The 19,233-nt window shown below is 36.2% G+C and overlaps 2 protein-coding genes across 4 annotated transcripts in view; both read left to right on the forward strand.

Annotated features, from left to right (window-relative positions):
* The window catches only part of LOC111420849 (shavenoid), a 372,982-nt gene that overhangs the window by 311,758 nt on the left and 41,991 nt on the right, over positions 1 to 19,233 (forward strand). The gene's annotated exons all lie outside the window — the stretch shown is intronic.
* Positions 1 to 19,233, forward strand: part of LOC111416000 (G protein alpha o subunit) — an 81,407-nt gene that overhangs the window by 43,640 nt on the left and 18,534 nt on the right. For 2 of the 3 annotated variants that reach the window (XM_023047916.2, XM_023047917.2), the window contains one exon: positions 13,659 to 13,800. In XM_023047916.2, coding sequence (XP_022903684.1) covers positions 13,659 to 13,800 — 142 coding nt within the window. Of the gene's footprint in view, positions 1 to 7,153; positions 7,243 to 13,658; positions 13,801 to 19,233 lie in introns of those variants that run through there. The other variant, XM_071198277.1, reaches the window with a different exon arrangement.

Consider the following 19,233-nt stretch of genomic DNA (forward strand, 5'->3'; position numbering starts at 1 on the left):
TTTGTACCCCCTTTTTTATCTTTGTTAAAATTTTACTTTGTATTTTTCAGTAGCATCAAGTCTCCTTTTAAAACAATTTTTTATAATAATAAGTTTATTGCCACATAGCTTATACAGGAGAAAAATTAATATATATGTATGTGTTACAGACCATATATGTAAACAAGACCGTATACAAAAGGACTAGTCCATATGTAAATGGACTGAAATTATTAGTCTATATGTGTAAGAAGCTTATTCTTTAATAAACGGACTAGTCGGTTTGAATACTGTAATATTTTAAACAAAGAAAAAATGAATTTTTTATTTATTTGTACAAGTTAGACTATTGTGACATTTTGAGTTACATAATACATTATTTTTTCGACAAGCACATTTGTTTGACTGACATTTAGTCTTACAGTAACATTTTTTGAAACCTTGCCCATGCCCAGTAGATTGACTTGTAGCCACCGATCTAAGAGAAACTTCCTTATCTTTGGTGATTTCTTCAATTTTCAAAATGTTAGCAGGACATATACTAAATTCTGAACGACTGTAGTATTTTGAAATGACTCCTAGTTTTGTACCCAAGCGGTAAAAACCATCTTCTGTAGCTTCTAACACTACCGCTAAAACTGACCGAGCATCTCCCCTGCCACGATCGACATCTGGAACAGGAATCCTCACAGTTGATCCAATCTGTGGTTTTGGATGGGTGCTATCTGATATTAATTTCATTCGTTTTGCCTGTGCTTGTAATCCATCATAAGCGCCCTTTCTGACATTTGCTATGTTTCTGTTTCTATTGCAAAAATTGCAAATATTTTCCAAGGACGTGCTCTCAGCATGTGAGGCATCACGATTAGTGGGATTGAAACAACTACCGCATATTTCATACGAGAGTGTTTGAGTGTTATTGTTATTTTCTAGTGGTACATTTTCGGTCGTTGCTGTTTGGTACAATTGGGATTGTCTGGTTTGTGTGTTGTCAGTAACAACCAACGTAACCACTTCTTCTAAATCTTTTTCTGTTGAAACACCTTCCAGCGCTGGTTGCTCTGTTTCCAGTTGAACGGTTTCTGTGTTTTCAATCAGAATAGAATTAATCACATTTTCCAGATCTTCTTCGGTTGTTACGCTATCCATTGCTTCTAATGGAATATTAGAAGTTTTTAATCCAATTTTTGGACATGGCCTCATATGGAGCCCTTTTTATTCCAGAGTGCAAAGATGTATTCTTCATAAATTGTATGAATCGTAGACCTTGACTCCAATGCTCTGTTTCGTTTTCCAACATCCAAGTTGTTAACATGTTCTCCACGTCTTGATTAGCGCGTTCGACGCTACCCTGACTTTGACTGTGACGCGGTTTTCCATGGACCAGTTTTAGTTCAGGCCACAAACTTTTTAATTCTTCAATAATTCTATTGCAAAATTCGCGTCCATTGTCAGATTGCAAACTACAGGAGCCCCAAAAGTGGTAAAGATGTCTACAAGGTGGTAAGCGACTTCTTCTGCGCGTTTACTTTCAAGTGGTCGCAGAATAACAAATTTTGTTAAGTGATCCTGGTACACCAGGACAAATCTGTATTTACCATCTGCATGCGACTGATAATCGATTAAGTCTACTTGACATCTGGAATTCAGATCATTGAAGATCATCGGTTTTGATATAATTCCCTTCTTTTCCCTTTTTTGTTTCATTTGACATGGAGCGCACAAGTTAATAAACAATAAAATTTCAGTACGCACTATATTCTTGTATTTTTCCTTTGTTTTTTTCATCATGCGATCTCTACCACCATGACCTGCAAGTAAAAAGTGATTTTATTATTACCTACTCCATATATGACTCCAATTACAGAACATACCTGTGGATGTGTGTAGTTCTTGAAGAATGTTAAACAACTCGTCGTCATGGACGTAATATATTACATCAATTAAATCATTGTTAAGAGGCACTATCAATTTTTCTACCCCCTGAACAGATAACACATCATAATGCTTTAAGAGCCAGTGCATTCTTGGACTTTTTTTTTACCAGCCTTAGCAATTTTTACTTCTTCAATGAGACTACTATATTTTTCTCTCGTTAAGCCGCGGTTGTTATCGGCAACGTCTTTTCTTCGTTTATACAGTTGTTCATAAAACCTATTTTATTTTTTTAATTTTAGGTTATATTACTATGTAACAAGTAACTATAATATTAACGTACCTTTGTTTGTGTAATTCCATTGTGAAAATCTATTGCATTAAACAGTAAAAACGTTTAAATTTTAACGAATGTCACCACTGTGCTTATTTTGCTGCAAAATATTTTGTAAATTGGAGCAAAACGAGACAAAAACTAAACGGCAACTAGACACTTGCGATTGAACATACAGTAACATATGCATAAATGAATTAATTAATAGTGTATGTTGACAAAAGGTCACTTTATCGCCAAGAGCGATGTCTTCCAAAAGATCCAACTAGCAATGTATGTAAAAAAAATAATCAATATAGCATTATTAAATAATTCAACATTTAAGTAAAAAGAAGAAAAAGAGCAGAGGAAAAGGAAAAAAAAAGAAGAAACTCAACGAGTACAGTTGATAGAGAGGAGGAAAAAAAAGAGAAAAGAAAAAAAAAGGAAAAGAGAAGAGAGAAGAGAACATGACATCAAGAGTTAGATTCAGATAATTGCAGTGTTAATAGATAATCCCTTAAATGTTAGAAAACTCCGAGTGTTGCGTATATCCGTGGGTTAACTATTCCAAAGCTTTATAACCTGCACAGTGAAAGATCCATGATATCTCTCGGTGCGATGAATGGGAAATATGAGTAAGGTATCAGACTGTGCTCTAGTAAGCAGACCACGAGACGACATGAAAGAAGAAAGTATTTTATATAATGTAATTAGTATATGGAAATTTGATAGCCACATCAAATTGCCCCTCAGCTCGGACTTAACCATTTTCCAAGCAGAAGTTCTTGCTATAAACTTCTGCACCGCTTTGAACCTACAGAAGGGACAAAAAGGTGCATCCATAAACATTTTCACAGACAGTCGGGCCGCCTTAAAGGAAATTCAGGCCTACACGTGTGGCTCCGCACTGATCAGAGAGTGCACCAACAACCTGAGAGAACTCGCTAGGGGCAATGATGTTACCCTATGGTGGGTTCCAGGTCACAGCAACATTGAGGGCAATGAGAAGGCCGACAAGCTGGAAAGAGGCAGCAAACACGCCCTTCATTGGACCCCAACCTGGATGTGGACTACAAAAAAGCCACCTAAAACAAATAATCAACAACTGGGAGGCTTCAAAGATAGCCTTACGCTGGAAAGAACTTCCAGGTCACAGACAAGCGAAGAGTATGATAACTCCGTCGCAAAACAAAACCAAAGAGGTTTTATGCCTCAGCAAAGGGGATCTAAGAACGCTCTCAGGCTACCTGACCGGCCATGTGCCCCTAAAATACCACCTCTTCCATATTGGACAAGCTGGGGATCAACAGGTCAAACTGTCCAATTGCGTCGCCAGAAGCCGTCTAAGGCACAACGTCTTCGGTAAAACTCCCCTGTTACCTACCGACATAAAGGTTCAAGACCTCAGGACAATACTAAGGTTCATTAAGGACCTACATTTACCCTAAACCTTTGGAGGGCTAAAGTTACAATAGATCTTATAGGTCGCGGTAACGAGAGGGGCCGCCCTCCTCGGCCCGGCAGCAATAATAATAATAATAGTATATGGAAGGATCTGCGCTTTTCGACAGTCAACATACGAAGATGATTTCGATATTGCGTCACATGGTCGTACTTACCTAGGTCAAAAATAAAACGTAGGGAATTGTTCTGCAATTTTTGCTGTAATTGCTAGGTCGGGATATACCGCATCAGCATTATCTATGTGGGGCAGTATTAATGAGTAACAAAGATTACGACGGACAGCAAGGGGAAGGAAACAAGCAAGTTTACGCAAAGAATGAAAAAAAGATAGACCTTCCTACAGACAGACTGAATTTGACACCGCCAAGACAGCGCTGAGTCCATTGTCACCCCCAAGTTTTTGACCATATTGGTGAAATGTATAACATTGTCACCAAGTATCAGTTGCGTATCATTGAAAGAGTAAAATTTTGGAAGTAAAGGTCTTGAACTGAATGCTATAGCTTGTGTCTTGGCAATATTCAAACTCAGGCGAAAACATTTACACCAGTGAAGTATCCTGGACAGATCGTCATTAAGCCGCGCCATGGACACCGGGAGCTCATTCACAGTTGTTGATGTAAAGATTTGAAGATCATACGCATATAAGTGATAATTGCATGAAATGCATGGACCTAATACACTTCCTTGAGGCACACCACTATGACTTTGAAACATAGAAGAAGAAGATGAAGTGTCTGTCACGCACACAAAAGGAACCTTGAGAAAGGTATGACCTAAACCAAGTAACGCACTCAGGGGCAAAGCCCATAGCAGACAGAGACGACACCAGATCGTCACCGTTACACTTAATATCATCAGTAACCTTGATGAGTGCCGATGTGGTACTGTGGCCTGGTCGGAAACCAGATTGATAGTCTGTAATTAGTTTATGGTCATCAAGGTAATCCTGCACTTGATGAAAGTATCGATATTGGCCGAAAATCACTTAGGCGAGTAGGTCACTTAATCTTAGGAATGGGAACAACGCAGGCCTGTTTCCAAATTGCAGGAAAGGTCGAAGACTCTATGGAGATATTAAAGATATGAAGTAATGGTGGAGTAATTATGTCCAAGATGGGAAGGAGTTGCCTAACACTAACCTCGTCAGCACCAACACTTGTAGAGCGCGTTTTTGCAAGAGCGTCCCGAACCTGACACTCATCTAACATGGTGAAGGAAAACCGAGAGTTGACGAGAGCAGAACCACTGATAGTGAGCAATGTTGATTTCTTGATTGATTCGTCAAGAATAATGGGCGAATTGGCAAAATATGCACCTAACGAATTACAATCAAAGCTATGGGAGGAAGGAGTTTCAATTACGCCAAAAGAACGCATGGTCCTCCAACACGTTTTGATATTGTGTAAGATAACTTCTGATAAATGTAAGTTTTTTTGGCATTTCTTCATCGGTGGTTACAGAGGTTCCGTAGAACGCGGTAGTTTTCTATATTAATATTGGAAGCCTTTCGGCGAAGAAGGACCTTAGCCACGTTGCGCTTACGCATAAGATCGTATAAGTTCTTCAATTCTGTATTAAGAAAATCGACTTTTGCGTCGACGGTTTCGTAGTTGATTTGGGCGTAGTTACGAGTAGATATTGTGCGACTTGAGTACCGTTAACGTCTGACCTGAAGCGCGCAATAAATCAGGTCGTGATTAGAAAACTGCGGAGCTGGCAGTTGACCATAAGAAAGTCTCCGGGCAAGATGTCACAATAAGGTCCAAAAGGGAATCCGACGCTGGAAGGTGATGAGTAGGTGGAGAAGGCAGAATCGAGAGATTTAGGGAGGAGGTAATAAAGTGAAGTCTTTCGCAGCGCAAATCGTTTTTCAAAAGGCATGTGTTGAAATCACCCATAAGGACGATACTATCGTAGTTATAGGTCTGTCTCTCAAGTACATCCTCCAACTGATCGAAGTAATTTATATTTGGTGGACAGGAAAACGTGCCCAAAAGCATGCGATCTTAATTTCAATTAGCAAGTATTCAGCATTTTGCAGTGAGCCATCGTGCAATAATATTAGTATTGAATTTTTAGAATTAGTATTGAATTTTTTAAGAGATAATTAAAAGAAATGTCATTTTCATAAATTTATATCCATAATCATTGCCCTATAAAACGATAATCCCACATACCACAATCGCTTTGCACAACTTCCACTTTACGAATTCTGGTCGAGTATTAAAGTCGTTAATGAGGGCATTCCGGGACGACTTTTAAAGCATCATACGATACGCACAAAGAGAGAGAACGACTATTCATTTTGCGGCACAGGAAGTTTTGGATGTAAATATTTTATAAAGTTCAATTAAGAGTGACCCCCCCACGTTCCACTTAAAAACGTTCCTCCTAAATGAGACGAACAACTCGCCGCGTCATACTGTTCAATTTGCGACGACCAGATCATATCATCTCTACTTTTCATTTCTTTTATTATTATTAATTCTTTTCTTTTTGAATCGACGAAGACAGCAACTATGTTATCTTTTGGTTCGTTTCTTTCGCTTGAAGACGCCGGCGTCCGTTGCGATAACATTCATACTTTGAAATTGAATGGATTTACTTATTTATGAATTACAGTTCTTCTTAATGAATTAATGAGAGAATTATGAACGTTTCTGTTTATGTACATGCCATTTCATGGTAAAACGTAATTTATTTGTGTTATTTTTTTTATTGGATTTTTGAAACGGCCTGTATATTGTTTTACATTGAATTTCAAAATACTAAGCAGCAGCGTTGAACGGTTCATGAAATATTCATAGCACTATTACGTAAGGGTGGCGAGATAGTTTCAGGATAGCATGGCACTGGAGAGAAATAGATCTAAAACATGAAACTGACTATGTCTACAATCTGTAACTTTGTTGTACTTTGTTGAAAACGTTCATTTCCCATTTACGGTTGTGTATATCGGTGAAATACGTCGTCTTCTCCACTAGTAAATGAAATGAACTTTGGACATTTGCAAATATACTCTAAAACCCTTAGATTACATTGCCAAGTTACTATTGTTGTACTGTACTATTACTAACATAATAAGTTACTTAGAAATGTATTAATCAGTATGTTTCCAAAAATAAAGAATTTTACCTCGAAATTGATAAGAAGATAAGAAATCTAAAGTTATTATTTTGGGCTCTGAAATCATTCAACTAAAACATTATTTTATTAAAGTCGAACAATAAATAAATTTTTTTTGGATCATTTCAAATGGAGATTTTTATGAAGTTGGTAAATCGTGACATTTTTACGAATCCAATACAAAAATGTCAAAGCAATTAATTTTATTTATATATTAATAAACTAAATTAATTTTTAGAACTTACTCAATATTTTCCACTTTAACTATTGTATATTTAATAAAAACACTTAAGTGTCATGGAAAAATTTTAAGTTGGTAATACTAAAATTTGATATTTTGATCTGTCATTCTACAGGTTTTTGAGGTTAGGGTTGTTTATTAATCGCCATGAGAAGTTCAACCCTTACACAAAGAGATCGTTATGTAATATAACTGTGTAAAAATAATATAGTCTCAAACGAACATTAAATTTGCATATGTAAGTATTGTTTTATTGATTCTTCAGAGAAATAGTCTGTTGTTTAGGTCAGCTACGATCTTATTTATTTACGATCTCGCCTAACATTTATTTCTCAATATCAGCGATAAATTGAAACATTTTTTAAAGTATAAAAGTTAAATTTATACATGCCATGTTGCCATCGAACGTCCATATCATCACGAGTTGTAAAGTTAACGATAGTCATAAAAAATTGAATGGTACTAAATAGACATTTAGACATTTATTAAACTATTTAAAATAAACGTCAAATTTTGTCTTATGCATCTCTTGGAAGTAGTAACCTTTTAATACGAGAATTAATACTAGATGTACGACTAGAAACATTCGGATTTAGCAGTCTTAAAAGATTCAATGCCAAATCTAAATATTTCTAGTTTTAGGTCTAGTATTAGATTTAGTGCTAAGTTGTTGTATATTTTCATTGAACTAAAACTATAACTAACACTAGAACTGGAAACATTCGGATTTAGCCGTCTTAAAAGACTCACGGCTAAACTCGAATGCTTCTAGTTCTAGGTCTAGTGTTAGTTCTAGTTTTGTATCATTAGAACTAACACTAGACTTGGACCTAGAAACAGTCGGGTTTAGCACTGCGTCTTTTAAGACGGCTAAACGCGAATGTTGCTGGTTCTAGTTCTGGTGTTAGTTCTAAGGATATAAAACTAGAACTAATACTAGCCCTAGAACTAGAAGCAATTGGGCTTTAATTTAATACTAGCATTATCACTAGAACTAACACAAAACCTAGAACTAGAATCATTCGGGTTTATTAGGGTCTTGAAATGCGTACGGCTACATCCGAATGTTTCTAGTTCTACGTCTAGTGTTAGTTCTAGTTTTAATTGTTATTCAGTGCTAAATTGTTGTTATTTCTTATTGAACTAAAACTTGACCAAGAACTGGAAACGTTCAGGTTTAGCCGTTAGTCTTTTAAGACGGCTAAATCTGAATGTTGCTGGTTCTAGGTCTGGTGTTAGTTCTAATAATATAAAACTAAAACTAACACTAGACCTAGAACTGAAAGCATTCGGATTTAGCTGTCTAAAAGGCACGCACGGCTAAACCCGAATGTTTCTAGTTCTTGGTCTAGTTTCACTTCAATAAGAATTAACAACAATCTAGCACTGAATAACAATTAAAACTAGAACTAACACTAGTTCTACACTAAGAGAAATATATTCTTGGACGAAGATTATTACTCTTGGCTCAAGCTTATCATATTCTTGTATATCCACAAGAAGATCATTTTGTTGAATGAAGAAAAACCATATATTCTCAAAGCAAATATACAAATATTCTTGATACTTAAGAAAACGAAGTCTTAGTGAAAGTAAATCAATAATCTTGAAAAAGAGTATCTTAGTGTTGCGTCAACAACCCATTTTCGTATCGAGATATTTTTAGTAGAGTCTAGTATTTTTAGAAAAACTTATTCATGTAACAACAATCTTGTATAATTTTTCATTTGAGTATTATAAATTATTGACGCCAGAATGAATTTCTTGATACAAAAAATTGATACTCTTCGATGCTAAGAATGTGATATACAGTAGAGCCCCGATTATCCGCGGAATTGGGTGGCAAGGGCGCCGCGGATAATAAAATCGCGGATAACCCAAAAAAGACTAAAAATAAGGTGGAAACACAAAACATAATCCACCATAAAGACTATTACATATGTATTGTATCACTGTACTGTAGACAAAAACTGTCAGTTACATCTTTTTAAAAAAATCGGTCACTAGCTTTTGCTTCTTGCTTTGGAAGCACCTTTTCTTTATTCTGGATTGTACGTTCCTTAGCATAAGTTTTTCTGCCAGATGTGCGTCGTCTTGCTCCTCTAAATATTGAAGCAATCCGTCTACATGCTGCAAAGCAGTTTCATGTGTCATCCGCGCAAGCACCTCGCCTTCTTCACTTTCAATTTCTTCGTTTTCTTCGTTCACTCCCATTGCTTTGTTTGTTATTTCTACGTCAGATAGTCGTTCAAACCCTGGCTCATTTTTGTCACATTCCATCCACTTCTTGATTTACATTCTCACCTCCCGGAACGGATGTCACTAAGTCAATAAGTGCAGCGATAGGCATATCTTCATTATGTTCTTCACCAATATTTTGGTTGACATTTACTTCAATATTTGGAAAGAGTTTTCTCCACGATTTGACGAGGGTTGACGGTTTAATACAATCCCATGCAAACGCAATATCGTAAATGCTATCCAAAATTGTATACATCTTCCATAGCTGCTTAAAATCGTAACCTTCTTCAATTTTTGTTTTTACCAACTTTGTTCTGTATATCCTCTTCACAATTGCAATGACCCCCTGGTCCATAGGCTGTATGAGCGCAGTAACATTTGGGGGCAAAAACTTTGCAAAAATTTGTTCATCAGAAGATTTAAGAACACTTGCGGCAGGGTGTGAAGGCGCGTTGTCAATTAATAAAACGGCCTTTCTTGGTAAATTTTTTGAATCAAGGTGTTTACGTACTTGAGGCACAAAAATCTTTTCAAACCATTCTTGAAAAATCTGCTGGTTCATCCAACATTTTTTTTGATTGAAATAATTGACTGGTAAATTGTCTGCTCTTGTCCCCTTAAAAGACCTTGGTTTCTTAGATTTACCGATTACAAGAAGTTTCAGTTTGTGGGTACCTGCAGCATTGCTGTATGGCAAGATTGTGATTCTTTCCTTGCTACTTTTGTGTCCTGCCGCTTTATGTTCACTTTCAAATGCTAAACTGCGAGTGGGAAGACACTTCCAAAAAAGCCCTGATTCATCAGCATTATAAATTTGTTCTGGTGACAAATCTTCCGACATTACAAACTTTTCAAAATCACGTTGAAAATCGTCAGCTGCTTGTTGATCACCGCTCTTTTCCCATTGAAGACCTATCTCCCTAATTCCATAACGTTTCTTAAAACGATGTAACCAACCGGACGACGCATCAAAATTTCCTTCCAGTCCTAACAAATCAAAGAAGACTTTTGCTTTAGCTGCAATGTTAGGACCGGATACAGGAGTGCCTTCACTTCGCTCTTGAGCTAGCCACTCCGCTAATGCCGAGTCAAGTTCACTGTACGTGGATTTCTTCATTGTTTTTCGTTTTTTCATTCCAGAAACACTGTTTGAAACTGTTGCAAAAGCCAATAACTTTTCTTTTTGCTTTAAAACATCTCGCACTGTTGTTTCCCCAATCCCGAATTGTAAACACATCTGCTTTCTTGATGCGCCATTTTCTATTTTAGAAATCATTTCTATTTTTTGTGGAATCGTTAACACAACTTTCTTTCGTTTTTCAGCCATTATTTATTTCAGGAACAAACTAATAATCTGCTAATAACCACCGACAAAGAAACACGACTGTAGACGGTGTGACAAGTCGAAACACGCTTTAAAATGAGTCGAAACACACGTTCGTCTGATCAATATCGAGCGCAATTCGCATAAACACACGAGCACCCACGAACACATTTCGATATATAACGAAAATCAAATTAAATTTAAAAGAAAAGAATATTTCACGGCACTCGCGGATAATCGGGGCTCTACTGTACTTCATTCGATAATATTTCTATTCTTAAAACAAAAAAATATTTTTGAAATACATTCAAGAATAAATTTTTCTTGAAAGTCAAGAATAATTTCCCTCAGTATAGCTCTAGTGTTAGTTCTAGTTTTAATTGTTATTCAGCGCTAGATTGTTGTTAATTCTTATTGAACTAAAACTAGACCAAGAATTAGAAACAATCGGGTTTAGCCGTTAGTCTTTTAAGACGGCTAAATGCGAGTGTTTCTAGTTCTAGGTCTAGTGTTACTTCTAGTTTTATATCATTAGAACTAACACCAGACCTAGAACCAGCAACATTCGTATTTAGCCGTCTTAGGCCCACTTTCACCACCTCTTGATAAATTTATCCGATAGATAAATCCAGCTCTTAGCCAATGAGAGTGCTTAAAACCGCCGTAACCATGGCAACTATCCCCTAGATAGTTTATCAGGAGGATGGTAAAAGTGGGCCTTAAAAGACTAACGGCTAAACCCGAATATTTCTTATTCTAGATCTAGCGTTACGTCTACTGATAGTATTAAGTTAATTCCAATTTTAGTTCTTATTCAGCACCAAATTATTTAAGATTAATACAAAAATCAATGTTGTTGTATGTATGTAGTTTCACGTGGGGGTGAGTTACTCACAGCACTTAGGCCCCAGCGGACCCTTTGTACGTCCCCACAGTTTACTGTTCATTCAAGGGTCAGAAAACCAGCCCAATCTTTTCATGAACGTTAATATAGAACAGAAAGGTATGTTCCTTATATCCGAAATTTGGAGCCATGGTACTCCGAAAATAGATTCCCTTAAGTACACGAGGTTTGGACAGTCACAAACAATATGACTTACCGTCTCGTCTTCCATTTCACACCCTCTACAGAGGGGTGTATTCGCCAGCTTCATGTAAAACATGTGCTTACGTAACCTGCAGTGTCCGGTCAGGAAGAGGGTGAGAAGCCTCAAGTCACTTTTCGATTTTCCCAGAAACTGAGTAGATGTCTTCCGGTCAGGGTAGAGCAGAGTTTTCTTAGCAAAGGGACCTACTGCTGTCCCATCCCATCTATCGCAAAAAGCTCGGTGGGAGATGGAGTTTATCAGTTTTGATGCTGTATTAACAGCTAGTGGTACAAACGGTTCAGGGGAGATCGGTGACTTGTTAGCCGCCCATTTCGCCAACCTGTCCGCATGATCATGTCCTTTAATTCCGATGTGTCCTTTTCGCCATTTTATCGTGACGTTGTTGTATACGTTAGCCTCTTCGAGTGATTGCCGACAGGACTTCACCAACGATGATGCAGTATGATGCCTGCCAACCGCCAGCATAGCCTGTCTGCTATCAGTACAGATTACAACGTTTCTGCCGATATTTATAGCAATTAATTCGGCTTGAGCAGTCGTGCAATACGATCCTAACGAAGTGGAAAGGTGCAGCTGGAGATCGTGCGAGAAGATTCCCGCTCCGGAACCTCCAGCCTTCTTTGATCCATCAGTGTAGATGGTCAGCGTTTTGCCCGAGCTTGAGTTGCTCTGGGGTATCGTTTCAATGCCAAAGTGTGGCTTGCCTAAGAAAGTAGGTGTAATGTAGTCTGTGCGAGCTTTAAGGAGGGGTTGTTTACTAACAGCCTCACCCCAGAGCTTGCTCCGGACTATTCCCATTTTAACAACCTGCTTTTCATTTACTGATCGCAACCGAACCAATGCCATCACGGCCACCTCCCTGATAAAAATATCTAGGGGCAGCACGTTTAACATAGTCTCCATTGCAATCGTAGGTGTAGATATCATAGCGCCTGTGATTAGCAGGCAGGCCAGTCGTTGCAATTGATGCAGCAATGTAGCTTTATATGCATGTTTTAGTGCTGAGCACCAGACTATGGCTCCGTGAGCTACCATGGGTCTTATCACAGAAGTGTAGATCCACATTGTAACTTTCGGATTTAATCTCCAAGTATTCCCAATAGCCCTTCGGCACTGGGTCAGTACAATCGTTGCTTTTTTGATTTTGCAACTAATGTGTGATGTCTAAGATAACACCCAGATATTTCACCTCTGGAGCAAAATCAATGTTGTTTTAAATCAAATTAATATATTTAATTTTCGATGAAAATTTTAATGGTCCAAATTCATTTACGTTTTACTTTCGATTTTAATCTTTTCGTTGTTGAAAATTGTCTATATACCGATAGTAATCACAACAAGCCCATAAAACTCGCTAATTGCATAACTGTTGTGTAGATATTATGTTAGATAACCACGGTTCCATATGTTTTCCAGTTGAATGTTATTAAGCGTATTTTTGGATTTTTTTTTGTACTTATCATCGCCCCTCTACTCCCACACAGTATGCTAAAAGTGTTTCTATTTCGATCAGGATACGGCTTAATTGATATTAACCGTAAACAATCCTTTCATCATCATATTTTTTTTTTATGGTTTGTCGCGATGACTAATACGCGTTTCTTTTTCGTTGCAATTTTATGATTTATCGAAAGCCACACACTCGGTGAGAAATTCCGTTTCACAATAAACCCGATAATTATTAAACAATTCTAATCGCTGCGAAATGACGAAGTGGCAAGGTCAAAGAGCTTACAAAAGAAAACGTTATTTCCCTGACTATAAATGTACATTTTAAGAGGATTTCATCGAAACTTGAAATGTCGAGCGTAAAATACTTAATGTAAAGAATACAAAGTTGTTTTTGAATTTATAAAAGTTTTAAGTTGTGCTTTTGATATACTAAAAAAGTTTTCGGTGGTAAACTAGCGATGACACTTAAGAATGGGATTTAAAAGTTTCATGTTTAAAATAAGACCATTTCTTTTTTTTTTTTTGCAGAATTATTCATGAAAGTGGTTTTACAAGCGAAGACTTCAAACAATATCGACCTGTAGTATATAGTAACACAATTCAATCCCTCGTTGCGATTTTGAGAGCGATGCCCAATTTGGGTATTTCATATGGAAGTAATGAGCGAGAGGTAAGTTATAGAAATTAATAAATTGTGTACAAAACTTTGAGTGCTCTTTACGCCATCAATCATATTTTGTTGATCCACAATTATCATACAAAGTATGTGTAATTTTATTTATAACCTCGGTGAAAATGATTATGAATGGAAATATTTGTATTCATAATTTATTAAATTATCAACAATGAATGTAATAGTAATTGATAGCCTTTTATATATTAAATTGGGATAATAAACAAAGAATTAAAACGATGAATATTTATTTACAAATTACCAGTGTTTACATGTAATTTGAAACAGGAAAGGAAATGGTGATATTTAGTTATTATTATTAATAAAATGAAATTATTGTTGAAAACTGCAGTTTCAAAATAATTTTGATAATTTATTAATTAATAATTCGTTCACTCTTACATCAATATATTAATATCATTTCGAAAGAGGTATTAAAAGGGGAAAACATTATTTGATTTTACTATATACTCCACAATTAAGTAGAACATGCAAATATAGGAATAATTGAAAGGCGAGAAATTTTAATTTTAATTCAAGATTGGAAAAATCTTTTTATTTTACATGCGCATGAATGTTGCTGGTTCTACATATGGTATTATTTCTAAAGATATAAAACTAGAACTAACACTAGACTAGGACTAGAAGCATTCGGACACTTTCTAGTTCTAGGTCTAGTGTTAGTTCTAGTTTTAACTGTTACTCAGCGCTAGATTATTGTTAATTCTTATTGAACTAAAACTAGACCAAGAACTAGAAACATTCGGATTTAGCCGTTAGTCTTTTAACTACCAAACCAATGCTATCTGTCAGTTAAGCTATCTATAAGATACAATTTATCTCGTAGATAACAGGGTCGTGCGTACTACCACCTCCATTTATCTCATAGTTAAGAAATCCTTGAGATAACCAAGGAATCTAGGGATTTTTTGGTCTATTAGGTTAAATTGACAGCTCTATGTGGTCAAAAGACCTACCATTAGGTATTTTGACGATATCCTAACCTGTTCTAACCTTAAAATTAAAATTTGGAAATAGAGACTGAGAAAAACCATCAAATTTGTTATCAAACATAAAAATGTAATAGAAAACAAAAAAAGTGATGCAGTTACATGACAAGGAATGCAAAAAGTGTGTATATCTCGTATTATTGTATGTTAAAATGTGATGGTAAACAATAATGGCACAACTAACATGATGAACGACTTTTTTTTTTTTTTCTATATTATACATAGTACAATTGTATAACACCTAGTAAATACATACTAATTAGTTACTTATTTTTAACACTAAATTAAACTAGATAATGTTTTGCAGCTTTTCCCAGTGGTCCAGTCTGCTTTTCCCATAATATAGATAAATATTGTCATATTTTTACCGTTTTAAGACCAAAACACAAAAACGCGCACACTGCGATACGCGGAACACACGTATTGGGTATTATTGTTTTTGTTATAATTCCGCACTATTGCTCGCGTTTGAATCGACTAGGGCACTAGCTCACTAAATCGAACTTCTTCATCCGAACTTCAATCGAACAGCTGGATGGCCTCGATGTTGGGATGATCGTGCATTCTTTTCTCATGTTTACATGCAAATGATGCAATTTCTGAAGACACCGATGCTACTTTCAAGTCGCGATGGAGGTCGGTGTTTCTTATACAGGCTGTCCCGTTAAGCGTACGGAGCGGCTGTATCTCTAGAACGGTAAGGCCTAGAGGTTTGGGAAAAAAATCCTTATAAGCAAAGTGACCAAGAGAAATAGCTGGAAATTATTTTGAAGTTTGTAATTCGACCACTAGGGGGCGTAACTGCCATCGAGAAACATAAAGTTGCCGCTATCTCAGAAACTTAGACGATGAGCTATAACTTTGACAACATCATTTAATAGCTTGGATAATACCGCATCGCTTTTGTTTTGCGATATTTCTCATATCTGTCATAATAAGGGAGGGGGGGGCCAATGCGTTTTCATATGTTTACATTTTAATATCTCCTAGACCATTCAACCGATTTGAATGTTTTCGGTGTTGTTTGAAAGAGCATTTTATGCTCTTTTTAAAGATATTTTCAGTAAGACCGTCTGCTTTAAAACAAATGAGCTAGAGGACGTTATCTGCAGCGATTACATATTTTTGTGATTTTTGAAGAAAAGTTAAATGGAACGATACTATTTACTTCACAGACCCTTAGTCACCTTAAAATTTGCTAAATTTTAGTGAAAACCGCATCTCGATATCGCCACCCGTTCTCGAGTTATAGAAGAAAATGTTAAAAACTCGAGTGCCATCAATCGGATCCAGTTACCTCATCGAGAAAAACAAATCACATAACCATGGTAACTGTAAACATGTCATTTACTAACGCAGAAGCGTATGATAGAGCGTATGATGATTTATTTTCAATGTTTCGAATACGATGCAACCGCATGGCAAAAATGTGTAATGCAATTACGACAAAGAAAGACATTTTTCTCTAGAATTGTTTTTAAGATTGACTTAGCGATTACGGAAAACTGCCAACGTGTAGCCTATTCAGACGTCTCTATGAATTCGTAAATCATATTGGTGCGCAATGTGATCCCACATAATCTGGGAACTCCGAAAACAATTGTCCGCAAGAGTTCTCAAGAGAATAATATCTTCACCACGTTGTTTTACATCAGGTCTTAACAGATACCGATTATGATAACAGACTGAACTATTACCATTGACTTTTAAATATGATTTGGGCAAATCCAAACCTTTTATCACAAATGCTATGGATGCATGAAGCATCTGTCCACAAGCTGATGTAAACTTGCATAATATGCATTCTTGGTTCGAGCAAAACCCACATTGCTTTCACCCCTTTATCTATTGGGTAGACTAAACGACCTGACTTTTCAAGAAAAACCAATAACCAGGGAAAATATGACAAAACACTAAATACCAGTAAAAACGTGTCCAGGGAAGAGACTTAGCAGCGCTTTTTTTCGTCGAAACTAGATTAAATAAATGCATCGAGGTTTATGTAAGACATTTCGAACATTGATGAGCTATTTTTGCCAAAAATTTAAGTTATTCTAAGTGTTTCGGTTTATTTTGTTTTATTATCATTGTTGATGTTTCATTGATCCGTTGACTTTTCAACACGCCTCAAAAGTAGTTTTGAAGCAGTTCTAAGCTTGGATAAAGTGTGAAGGAAGGTTCTAGATAATAAAATTTTTGTTATCTCTTATTTGTTTCCTAAGGTAACTTGATCCGATTAAGATATACGAATTTTTAACATTTTCTTTTATAATTCGAGAATGGATGGAGATATCGAGATGCGGTTTTCACTAATATTTAGAAAATTTTATGGTGATTAACGGTCTGTGAAGTAAATAGTACCGTTCCGTTTAACTTTTTTTCAAAAATCACAAAAATATGTAACCGCTGCAGATAACGCCCTCTAGCTTATTTGTTTTAAACCAAGCGGTCTTACTGAAACGATCTTTTAAAAGAGCATGAAATGCTCTTTCAAACAAGACCAAAAATATTCAAATCGGTTGAATGGTCCAGGAGATATTAAAATGTAAACATTTGAAAACGCATTGGCCTCCCCCTCCCTTATTATGACAGATATGAAAAATATTGCAAAACAAAAGCGATGCGGTATTATCCAAGCTACTAAATGATGTTGTCAAAGTTATAGCTCATCGTCTAACTTTCTGAGATAGCGGGAATTTTATGTTTCTCTATGGCAGTTACGCCCCCTAGCGGTCGAATTACGAACTTCAAAATAATTTCCAGCTATTTCTCTTGCCCACTTTGCTTATAAAGATTTTTTTCCCAAACCTCTAGGCCTTATCGTTGTTGAGATACAGCCGCTCCGTACGCTTAACGGGACCTTAGTACTTTGTTCTTGAATCTTTGAATCAGACTTGCATTTGTCTTGCAGGTACAACCCCACAGTTGGCTTCCGTATGTCCATTTTGGTTTTAATACTTGTTTGTATATTAACAACTTGTTTCTTAGTGATAGCGTTGATTTTCTGCCAATAAGCCAATATAGGTGTCTAAATTTGATATCAAGTTCGTCACGTTTTTTTTTGACGTGAGTTTCTATTTGAGTTTGACATCCAGCGTCATACCAAGATATTTTGCCGATTGCATTGCCATTTATGTGTACTGGGACATAGTTTACTTTCTTGTAAGTAAAGTTTATGTATGTCGATTTATTTGCATTTAGTTTTATTAGCCATCGTTTGGTCCAGTTTTCTATTGAATTTAACGCCAATTGTAACTTATTTGCTGCAACTACTTCATTTTCTGCAACAGCCAAGATCGCTGTGTCGTCTGCGAATGTAGCTGTTAAAGTTTCTGGTACCTGAGGAAGGTCGAATGTGTAGAGTAAGTACAATGTTGGGCCAAGCACACTTCCTTGAGGAACTCCGGCTCGTATTTCATGTATTGGTGAATAAGCGTTTTCGTATTTTACTCTAAAATATCGATCAGAAAGATATGATTTTAATAGTTGACTATACGTTGATGGTAGTATTTGGTCTAGTTTGTAATTTAAACCGTCTAACCAGACTTTGTCGAAAGCTTGTGCAACATCCAAAAATACGGCAGAGCAGACTTTATTTTCTTCCATTGCTATTTCGATAGTATTCGTTATTCTATGCACTTGGTCTATTGTTGCATGTTTATTCCGAAACCCAAATTGATGTGTTGGTATTAGGGCTTTTTCTTCTTAACATCTGTGGGGGGTTTACCAGGTTTTGGTATCATTATTATTTCAGCAACTTTCCATATGCTTGGGAAGTATTTCTGTTTAAAAGCAGCATTAATTATAGTAGTTAATAGTATAGTAGTAGTTATAGTAGTGTAATAGTTTTGTAATCGCCCGTTTTGGTAGATGTTTCAATGTTTCTCCATTAATTAGGTCATACCCCACTGATTTCTTTACATTTAGTTTTTGTATTTCATAATACAGTTCTTTCATTCTTACACATGGTATATTACTCTGCTGATCATTTTGAAATACGCTAGGGACATTATTTAGCATAGTTATGATGAACGACTGAAGATGCCAATTGTACACTGACTCCTGCAAAATCTGCTATGGATAGCAACATGTTACCTATTGCATAAAATCGAAGAGTCAGCAACAAACGGTTTGAAGGAGGTACAGCATTATTACTAACATTTTGATGAATTTTACATTAAATAATAGCAATCAACGATACTTACGTCATGGATGGAGGTTATATTACATCTTCTATTTGATTCAAAAGGTGATGAAAACTTTTTTTCGAGAGACGAAATCTCGTCATAAATTCAACATCTGAATGAATATTTAAATAGTCAACTCTACTTCTTATTATCCTTTCGCTTCTTATAGGAAATAATTGATTTCTTCAAAAATTTGTTCTTCATCTCCAATGTCGAAGAAATTATCCATGATG

Source organism: Onthophagus taurus, chromosome 7, assembly GCF_036711975.1.
Source record: "Onthophagus taurus isolate NC chromosome 7, IU_Otau_3.0, whole genome shotgun sequence".
In the NCBI taxonomy this organism is placed as follows: domain Eukaryota; kingdom Metazoa; phylum Arthropoda; class Insecta; order Coleoptera; family Scarabaeidae; genus Onthophagus; species Onthophagus taurus.